The sequence below is a fragment of the Adiantum capillus-veneris genome, chromosome 21 (assembly GCF_014529385.1).
Source record: "Adiantum capillus-veneris isolate H3 chromosome 21, ASM1452938v2, whole genome shotgun sequence".
NCBI lineage: Eukaryota > Viridiplantae > Streptophyta > Polypodiopsida > Polypodiales > Pteridaceae > Adiantum > Adiantum capillus-veneris.
The window spans coordinates 15,930,779-15,941,297 of record NC_140951.1 but is presented as its reverse complement, the minus strand read 5'-3'; the positions used below and the strand labels follow the sequence as shown (position 1 = coordinate 15,941,297).

Below are 10,519 nucleotides of genomic sequence, written 5' to 3'. Positions count from 1 at the left end.
CTGCTTGCTTGAACCATTTGTAGTGGCCGACACGCACAACTACCCTAAAACAAAGGTGACCTCCCCATAAATTTACCTCCAATGACCAGTTTTCTCATGTCTTCTTGTCGATGCACACCTTAGTGTTTTTATGTTGCATAGGTGGACTTTGTCAATTTCCCCCATGTTCACGGGATTTGATTTTGTTTTGTTCACCTAAGAGTGTGAAAGATTTTGGTTCGTACATAGATCAACACTTTGTAAGGGGCACAAAAAAAAATAAAAAAATCTTGAAGCAAGAAGCACTCAGCAAGCAATACTTGCCAAAACTTGTATAGGATCACGATAGGTGATTTATCCACACATGATGTTATTAATTATGCTATGTCAAAAATCTACTTCTTACAAACAACCTAATGCACATCAAAATGTTGTCTCTATGATTCATGGAGAGTAAAGGAAAATATGGGATAATATGGTATCAAGTATGGGAGTTGGGATCCAAGCTACAAAGGACACTTGATGTTGAATTTATGAATATGAATTGTGGAGACCTATTCTTATAGAGAGAGTGGTTGTGAGATTTTAGGTATTCTCTCAAAAGGTTCCACCAAATGAACTTTCCGGACTCTGAAAGGGAAGGTGAAACACATGCATTATAAGGTGAACATGTGGTACATAGCTCTACTATGATTTTATTCTATCAATAATCAATAATCATATGAATTTTGAAGGCTTTGATATCAAATGTTGTACAATATTCTAATGTTTACACAATATAGAAGGATCTTTTTCTTTCATACCATAGTGACTTTAAAGCTAATCTAAAAGAATTGTTGGTCGAATTGAGTGATGCTTGTTAAGTTGACATACATAGTGATCTACCATGACCAATGGCAACTCATTTAGTACAAGATGAAAAACCTATATGTCCTTATGGACTAGGAGAGACTCTCTTAGGTATATGGGAACCTACCTATGCTAGCATCCTAGACTTGACCTAATCTATGAGGTCACCATCATATGACATAGTTGATGATGTCGTTTGTCATTGCATCTTGGCTAGAAAGCCCTCACTTGTATACTCTCATTGTTACACTTGTTACTCTCATTCTAGTTATTGACTAGAGCTCCATCTTATGTTACTCTCTCTCTCTCTCTCTCTCTCTCTCTCTCTCTCTCTCTCTCTCTCTCTCTCTCTCTCTCTCTCTTTGTGTGTGTTCGTTTATTTGTAACATGGTATCAGAGCATGATTTTTAATTAGAGATCCTATATTTATCTCCTAATCTTATTCGTTCATCGTTATGCTTCATTGTGTCAAGCCTTGAGTTTTTAATTTTGTTATCCATAAAGCTACATTTGGAGAGAATATCAAAGAAATGTAGACATCAACAATGATGTCATATTTAAGGCACGTACTCTCTCTCTCTCTCTCTCTCTCTCTCTCTCTCTCTCTCTCTCTCTCTAGTGGCGCTATACATCTCACTAATTGCCCTCTCAGGGTATATCTTTTGACAAAGACTTGCAATTATCATTTTGTAACCTTCTAAAAGGTTAAATTTTGAATGGTTGCTCTCACAACTTTTCTCATCATGGATGATTCACATTCCCCAATATCCATTGCATCCAAGGATAGCATAACTTCAACTGTATTTTCTTGGTCTAGGAGCAAAAGCTCTTCGTACCGACAACATTATGCCTACAAATTGCCTTCACTAATGCCAAATTCAAATGGTATATTGCAAAGGAAAAGGGAAAGTGCTTGCTTGAGAGCCAAAGGTTACCCAAATGTGTGATCACCTTGCTTTAGCTTTGTATCCTACCACTCTAGTCCTCTTCTCAACAAAATCCCCCACATTTGCAAACTCAGCCTGCACTCCTCTTTTATTACCAATTGTAGTGAAAACTACTACCTATCCCAACATATGTTGGCTCAACAGACCTAATCAAAACTCGTTTAACCCACATCTACCTCAATCAAGCCCTTTCACCCAACTGAACCCCGAACCATAAAAATCCTTACTCCCTTTCATCAAGCCTCCCCCCTTCACCATCCTTTGCAAGCATTCAATGCAATTACTGTTTGATGCCCTTATTCCCTTAACACTAGAATGGTATCATGACACTTTTGTGTCCTGTTAAGTGACCATTTTGCTTGAATTATTTGAAGAGTATGAAAATGAATTTCTAGGTGCTATATATCCACAAAGTTGCCTTACGAGCTGAAAAAAACTTAGCCATTTTTTTTGAGTATCGATCTCACCATTAACCTTACTCTTGCACAACATTTTTGAACCTAAATTGTGTGAAAAAACGGGTCCTGTTTTTTGTTTTTTTTCAATTTTTGGCAACTATACCACTGTAAACTTCATGTTTGTGAGGTTTAGATGGCTAGAGGTTAGGCCTTCATAGTTCTCAACATGTTTTGATGCTTGTAAGAAGAGCTAAGTGTTAAAATTGAAAGTTATGACCAATTTACAAGAATTGCATAATCCTGTTTTTTGGCCAAAATTAGCACTTTTATGATTTTTTTGGTGGCTTTCTTGATATCCAAATTCAATTTTGATTATGTAAGTGTAATGTATAACATAAAGCTAATCTTCCTTGAGTTTTGGGGGACCTAATATGCTATTTAGCATAGTATACGATGATGGTTGAGTTTTTTGATTGCTGGAGAATACGACACATTTTAGAGTAGCAAGTATAACTTTCTCAATATTGCTAGTTTCTTAGGCCAATTGTGTGTATTTTGTAGGTAGGAACCATATCTAATCATAGACTACAAACTTGGCTAGATATTGAGTAGTTTCTATGGGTTTCTAGAGGTCATAATGCTAAACCCAATTTTTTCATGTTTACTGTATTTAGCACTTTATCATTGCCCCCAAGGTTCCAATTGTAAAAGATCCATTATCTTTTTGGCATGCTCCATGGCTCCTTTTGAATCCAAAGGGAACTAAAAAAACATGTATATAGTATCTGTATTGAGTGTGACTATAGAAACTTCGATGATAGATCCGCAAAATGACAAAAATGCAACTTTTTTGTACCTATTTTTTTTGCCCAAAAAAAATTTAGTGAGATAAAAGCAACTATATGTTTTGATCACCAACCCATTGAAGTTAACGGGGCATTTTATCTCATGTCCTACAAAAATCTCCACTCTTATTTATATGCAATCAACCGTAAGAAATTACTGTTTTGGACAAAATGCACCGGTCCATCAACTTTGGAGGCTTGTAGTGACCAAGGGATGAGAAAATTTACAAGTTTCTCAATTTTTTCCATATGTAGTAATTATTGAACTATAGACTCATGAAAGGATTTTTCAAAATGAGTGGATCTACTATGGTTTTAGAAATTTTTCCCAAAACCATGAAAGGACACTTTTATGTCCCGTTAGGTTACCATTCTAGTGTTAATAATTTTCCGTGTTTCCACTTCCTTGTATCTTACTCAAAGACTCTTCTCCAATGTCACATACGATGAAATCCAACACACCTGATGTAAATCCCCCTTCTCCCTCCTCAAGAGAGGAAAAACAATGTATAAAGAACCTCCCTCGAAGATTCTCCATCTTTTGTGTAAACACCAGTGAAGAGCTCTATACAAAAAACATAAACACTAAACAATTTACACTTTATACAAGTGTTCTCGTAGCTTCTTGTGCATTCCATAATCTTGTTTGATCACCCCTTTCTTATCATGTATAGCCATCCACTGCAACCACACCTTTACTACATCCTGTTTGTTTCCTTTCAGTTAAAATGGATAGCTATAAGCAATGCACTGCAAAGTCACCAAAATTTCAAAATTTTGTAGGGGCTGCAGAGCATATTGCAACCCTAAAACCAGAGCAAGTCAGATGCATCATATGGGTCCTTTCACTCTAAAAACAAAGAAAATCTCTATGCTTCACATGAAAAGGTAGGTCCACTAAGAATAAACACATATGCCTGTCTCATTTCTTCACTAAAGCTTGTTTTGAAAGCCAAAAAGCAAACCCAATAGTGCAGCGCAGAGCATCCAAGGCCTTTATTTGAACCCTTTGCATTTGCTCTATTTCTTTTGGGCAACAAAGACCCCTTGAAGCCTTCGCATTTGCTCTATTTCTGGTTGGCAACAAAGAAACAAAAGACCGCCTCAGTAGACTAAGCCCTTGCAGTAATACATTTCTAACAGCAATTTGAAATCCTCACATTAGATTTCATAAATGCAGTCTAAAATCTTCACAGCGACACAGCCACTGGTGATACACACATTAAGCACTAAAGACAATGAGAAAACGTGTCGAAGGCTATGGCATTGGTGGAGACTATATCAGCCTGGCAAAGACATAAATTAGAAGCAACTTGTTATGTCGCACCACCAAATGAGGCCTCGTCCGCCTGGACACTACACACCCATCTTGACGGTGTCATAGACAAGGTCCCCTCTCCTGTGATGGGGGACATAACACAACTACAGCCGCAGGTTTTTAGAACATTCTAACTCAACGAGACAGGACACTATTTATAAAAGCGCACAACAACGTATGCCTTGCCTACAAAAACTTCATTGCCTTGTGCTTCATGCAAGACCAAGAACATGCAAATAGCATTGATGCCTACTTTTGCTTCTGCACCTGATGAAGTTGAGCTTTTATCTGCTTCTTCTTTAGCTCACATTCTTTACGCATGAGCTCCAATCTTTGTGCATAGACATTCACCTCCTGTAGGTGCAACTCATGCAATTGCTGCATATAGCTTCCATCTCCTTCCCCGAGCTGAATGTCCATTCCAGTGCAAAATCTCATAGTAGGCAGGCGCCCACCTGCCATACCCATCCAGCTTGTATGTCGCCACATCTGATCTTCCAGCCTTTTTGTCGAATCTTCGATAAGTGCAGAAGCTTTGTTCATCCACTTTTTCAAGTTTTGTTTCGACCACTCTTGCAGCTCTTGAAGAGTAGCATCAATTCTATCCTGAAGCAATTTATCCACATTATTTATAGGAGAAGTAGAAGCATTGGCAAGAGGATGAAGAATAGTTCTTGCTTGATCTTCCTTCACAACTTCTTCTTCGTGGTCTGGCTTCATCAAAGTTGCGACAACTGCATTGGCCTTCACATCCACATCATTGCCCGTCATTGCAGCTGTGTCAATCTTGCCAGCATTAGCTTTCGACGACGGCCTGGCTTTGGGTGAACTTACATGCATTTCCTTGACCTCTCTATCAGGGCTTTGAATGGATTTTCTCGTACCATTGTTGGCTCCTTGCTGATCCTCCAAATTACTGACTTCAGCCCTTCCCCAAATCTGACGGAATATGTCGAATAATTGCTGCTCACTATCATTTCTATGTTTAAAGGGCTTCATAGAGCCCTGAGACTCCTTTATTTTTTGCACCGTACCCTGGTACTTCTGCCTCATTCGTCTAGCCTTCTCACTGAGTTGATCTCTGCTAAACTCTACACCCAACTTCTCCTGCAAAACCTCAGAAAGCATAAACCAGAAATCATCAGTTTTTTTGCTAGGCACCTTGAAGCCCATTTTCACACGGTTCAGAACTTCTGAGGCCACGATAATTTCTTCATCAACAGACCATCTCTTCTGCTTCAAAGTTGAAGAAGGGCGACTCGCAGCACTGCTGTTTGCTTTCTTTTCCTGCTTTGTGGGTGATTTCCTACTGTTGAACACATCTTTTAACCAATTGGCCCTCGCAGAAGTACTATTAAGTGTCTTCTTTGCAATCTCTTTGGCAACATCACCCAATGTGTGTAATGGCTTATCTCTATCAACACCCTTCTTACTGGAAGACAGGTCGCCAATACGAGAGTCACTCGGAATCTGCGACCCTTTGTCTTTGGTAGTACTCTTCTCACCATCCTGTGCCATATCTCCATCCTTCCTCTTCTTCAAGATGGGCTCAGAGTCAGCTGAATCTCTTTCTGCATCCTGTTGTGAGGACTCATTTTTCCTCTTCTTTGACGATATGCCCGACTTCTTGTCATCCCTCACAGAATCATCACTCACAATGTCCTTGATTACTTTTCTACCAGATCGGCTCTCCTCTTGCACATTTTTTAAAACCTCACCTTTAGCAGACCTCAAAGGAGGGGGATCCTTCTCTTGCTGCTTAGCAGGTTTGCCTTTCCCTTTCTGTGCACCTTCTTCAGACGAGGCTCTGTTTTCCAATACCCGGGTTTCTTGTAGCTTCTTCAAAAGCGGAGGAGGAGCTTCCGAAGGTCTGCTCGAGATCCCCTGTACCACATCCATAGCAGGTTCCTGAGTTAAACCCTCAGACCCAGAGGTTGATTCAGTTTCGTACTAGGACTCTACATCAGAATTGAAGTTTTGGATCTTCTGCTGCGCGTGAGAATGTGAGGCGTCAATGGGCTTGTTGGTATCGACCTTCATTGAATCGTCCTCGTCATCCGATTCAGAAGAGGACTCGTCTTCAGCAGAAGCCTTTGGAGATTCAGAGGGGATACGTTCTGTATCTTGGCCAGGGATGATGTTGACTCGATCGTCTTCAGAAATGAAATCATCCTCTTCGCCCCCACTAACGTTGTCTTCCTCCTCTTCATCCTCTGACGAAGACTCTACATCATCGCGCTCCGGCCTCTTGCGGGTCATTCTTCCTGCGAGCTAGGGATTCTGAATCGAGCTTCAGTAGTGTGCGCGCGCACTCCTACGTCTGTGTCTGTATCTGTGTGCGAGTGTGAGAGATGCGAGAGGGAGAGGAGAGAGGGAACTAATAAGAAATAAGAGGCTGGATACACACTGCCTATGCGCCTGCCCATCACTTTTGGGCATGGACGGGTCGGTTCTTAGCATTGCCTAACGGACAACATCAAAGTAAACAAGGTCGTCTACAGTAGACGAGGGCACCGTTTAAAAGTAAAAATTAAGATTGCTGGTCCATAGTGTTATTGAATTATGTTCGGTAGCTCATAGTACTAAATGATATAAATTGTGATTTAGGGAAATACTAAAGTATGGGCTATGAAAGATATGTGGTTTATAGTAGTAACTTATTGAAAAGTGTGACGTGGGAGAGAAAGTATTCAAAGATTTGAACCAATATTTGTGAATGCTAAGTAGATATTAGAGAAGGACATCTATAGGCTTGAGTATATTACAAGAGTGAGATCGGTTGGTATATCTGGGAGTGGTCAATATGAAGGCTGTACTTTGTAGAATATGTGTCGTGTATCTCTAATATTGTGAAAAATTAAACATATAGAGCCTGCGACATAGTCAAATTGTGACATCAGAGCATCTCACTAGTTACGTAAAGTTTTCATGAAAAGAGTTCAAAATACAAAGTATATAATCAATTACTATATCTTGCCAATAATTATTTCTCAAATGATATGAGCAATTTTTTTTTGCCAAAAAGCATTGTAGCAAATCGATTGACAAAAATAGCATATTTAAAATCCAGTTTCAATAGAATAACAGGGAACTTGGAAACTAGACATCTATACATAAGCAATTTGTGGTTTGTTCTCTTCAGTGACAAAGAAAGCCCAAAAGTGATACATCTTTCTGGTTCGGAGACTTTTCTGCATATACCATTTATATGTTTCTGCAGAGAGAAAAGTGAGTTATAGTAGCTAAGTTTTTTTTGGGGCACCAATCTCCAAGACTTTGTATCTTCATATAATAGTTTGATTCTATGGATGGGCCCAATGGTAAGATCAAGAATCTCTTGAGGGAGATTTTTTGATCGTGGCGGCTTTGTGAAATTTCTGTTACTCCTCCATATTTGGTCGTTTGGGCTATACAATCTCAAATGGCAGATGGATTTTTGTTGGGGGCGAGTTGTCATGCCAAATATCAACACTTGTGCCTGCTCCATTAAGTCTTTACTTGGGTAGTGATTTAATCGACATTTACAACTATGCTTTGAGAGTCGAGCCTTGCACCACGAAACAAATGGATTTGTTACTAGACTCTGCATGAGAATCGTAGCAAACACCTTAAAGCACGAGAGAATGTTTATAAAAGAGAAGGGGCTTCTCTTTGATACTTACGTTTCGTTGTTTCTTCATAATTGCTACATTACGAAGATGGTTGTTCTCATTTAAATGGTAGAGCCACTTGTATAACCATATTCACACGTGCACTTTGGGAATCTTTGTTTGTATTTCTGAGGGCAATGTATGCTTTGACACCTGTGCAAGCCCATTTTTGCAATTGCAACTTGGACTTTGAACTAAAAAGAGTTTTCCCTCCAAAGAGAGAACTTGAAGTTACCAAGCTTTTATCTGATGGCGGGAGTATGCTTTTTTGCAATCATAGCATGGTGGAACCACACAAGATCAAGAACAACCTCAATTCTCATTCCAAGGAAGGCTACATGACTAGGGTATGGAGGCATCTCATAAGAGTGAGAGAGATCTTTAGTTTTGGTGATAGAAAAAGAGGCCCTAATGCAAGTATAGAAGCTCAAAGAGAGAAGCTATGCAATTTGAGATAGTAACATTTGAAGCATCTTATTGAGTGGGCCTTGTTTGGCTATTGACCAATTGCACAATCTCTCTTGTAAGAATTTATACTTTTGTCTATGCTTGAGTAACATGAGACCATGGTCTTCTTGTTCGTTTAAAAAACTACGAAAGAGAGAGAGAAAGTCATCATGATCAAACTGAGAATATTGCTATTGGAATTTGAACTTCCATTTGTCCACCAAAAGAATCTTTTCTCAAGTGTTGGACTACAAATCTGATAGACATAGTCGAAAACACACGAGTCTTTCACATATAGAAGTTTATATAAGCACTAGGACTTGTAGGGATCTAAATCCATCATAACATAGGAAGAGAAATTTATAACTTTGCTTGTCATTGACATCAACCCTTGAACATGGTTGAATAAAAGTCTGACTCACAAAGAACACCTCCTCTTTTTAATAGTGGAAAATGTTTATACCGACAAAAATTTAAAGTCATTCCATGAATGTGGTTGCTCTTCAATGACAGCTAATCGTACCCACCCTTGAGAAGCTACCCCTTTGGAGGTCTTGAATGACTATAGAGAGTTGGACATACTTGGATAGATCATTGAATTGAGATAACAATTCTTGAAATTGAGATGTATTTTTACGAGTACCACGATAAGATAAAAACTTATGCATCTCTAGCTGTAAAACCTTGCTGCTTTGAGGCAATTAATTGTAGATGGCAGCTAGTTGAAAGACACGGAGAATCCAAGTCAATGTAAAAGTTTGCCATATCATTTACATCTTGGCCTTAACTACAATTGATGAAAACTTTGATTCCATTTGATCTATGAGTGAAACTCTTTGTCTCACTTGGATTTGATTGAAGGACCCAATTGCATTCATCTGATTGGACAATCTCCTAATGGGTTGTTTGTCGAGAGGAACCTTCATGAGAGTTAAGATCCATTTATATACTGCAATAGAGAGTTTTTTTAGCATTGTCATGTTATTCTCTAGTTTTTTGACAATCTCTATACAAGAGAATTATTCTTTTGCCACTAGATACTCTCTCTTGTAATAAATTACTGCATACACGGTGACAATGCTTGTATATTTAGAATTCTTGTGAATTTAGTTTATGAAGAAATTTTTTTCTGCTTAATCTTTTCTAGATCATTCTCTCTTAAAGAAGAAAGAAAACAAAGAATTTCTCAGATACCAATGTCACAATAATTGAAATTATGCATTGAAATAAAGATTAATTAACACAATTAATATAAATGTGTGTAACAAGTGCATACACCTACATAGCAATTTATAGACCATTTATCCTACACATACATATTGTGTGTGTGTGTGTGTGTGTGAGAGAGAGAGAGAGAGAGAGAGAGAGAGAGAGAGAGAGAGAGAGAGAGAGAGAGAAGAAGACTTGATACCTATAGAGGGCTAGATTTGTGGAGTCAATACCCCCCCCCCCCCCCCTCCCTGCCCGCCCCCTTTGATAGGATTAAATTAAAATTCTCTTTACATGAGACTTGGAATCACTACACTTATTGCTTGTACCTGTGTCCTTCCCAGCTTAAGGAGATGGATGTGTTCAATTTGATAGTGTCATGGTTGTCGATAAATTTGTGAAAAAAGAAGATGAATTATTCTACTCATAATACATAGATTCTACTTAGTTACATGGTTTTGCACAATAGAGTGTAATAGTGTTCCATGGCTATAGAAATTTCAAAGGAGAAGAAAGTAGAAGAGAAGGAGAAGAGAAAAAAGTCCAGAAGAGTCTTTTTGCACCAGCCACAAATCAGCCCCAAATTGTAACTATCCACCCATCTTCTCTCTCCTGCTTTGCAAGGTTAAAAAAATTGGTCTTTTGACCCTTGCTTTGTGGAAAGGGCCTATGCATTTTGGTTAAGGGGTTGGAGAACGTTATGTGCACCACAAGCAAGAGGAGGCGTGGGCATATTTTGGCTCCCATTACCAACTTCTCAACCCCTCTTGATGCCTTGCTCCTCAAGCCACACCCTGTAGTCCTTGTTCCCTCCTTCCAGTCACCCAATGTGCTCTCTTTTGAAGGCAATCAAAACCTGGTTTATGTTGTTTTTTTT

General features: G+C 38.9%; 1 protein-coding gene across 1 annotated transcript; it reads right to left on the bottom strand.

Annotated features, from left to right (window-relative positions):
- Positions 1–3,194: 3,194 nt before the first annotated feature.
- Positions 3,195–7,447, bottom strand: LOC147430586 (uncharacterized). The gene is made up of 4 exons (XM_086493175.1): positions 6,371–7,447; positions 4,590–6,244; positions 3,984–4,091; positions 3,195–3,583 (listed from the first exon to the last, which is right to left on the bottom strand). The coding sequence occupies exons 1-4, from the start codon at positions 6,593–6,595 to the stop codon at positions 3,436–3,438; spliced, it is 2,136 nt and encodes a 711-aa protein (XP_086349301.1). The 5' UTR covers positions 6,596–7,447; the 3' UTR covers positions 3,195–3,435.
- Between the last annotated feature and the right edge of the window lie 3,072 nt (positions 7,448–10,519).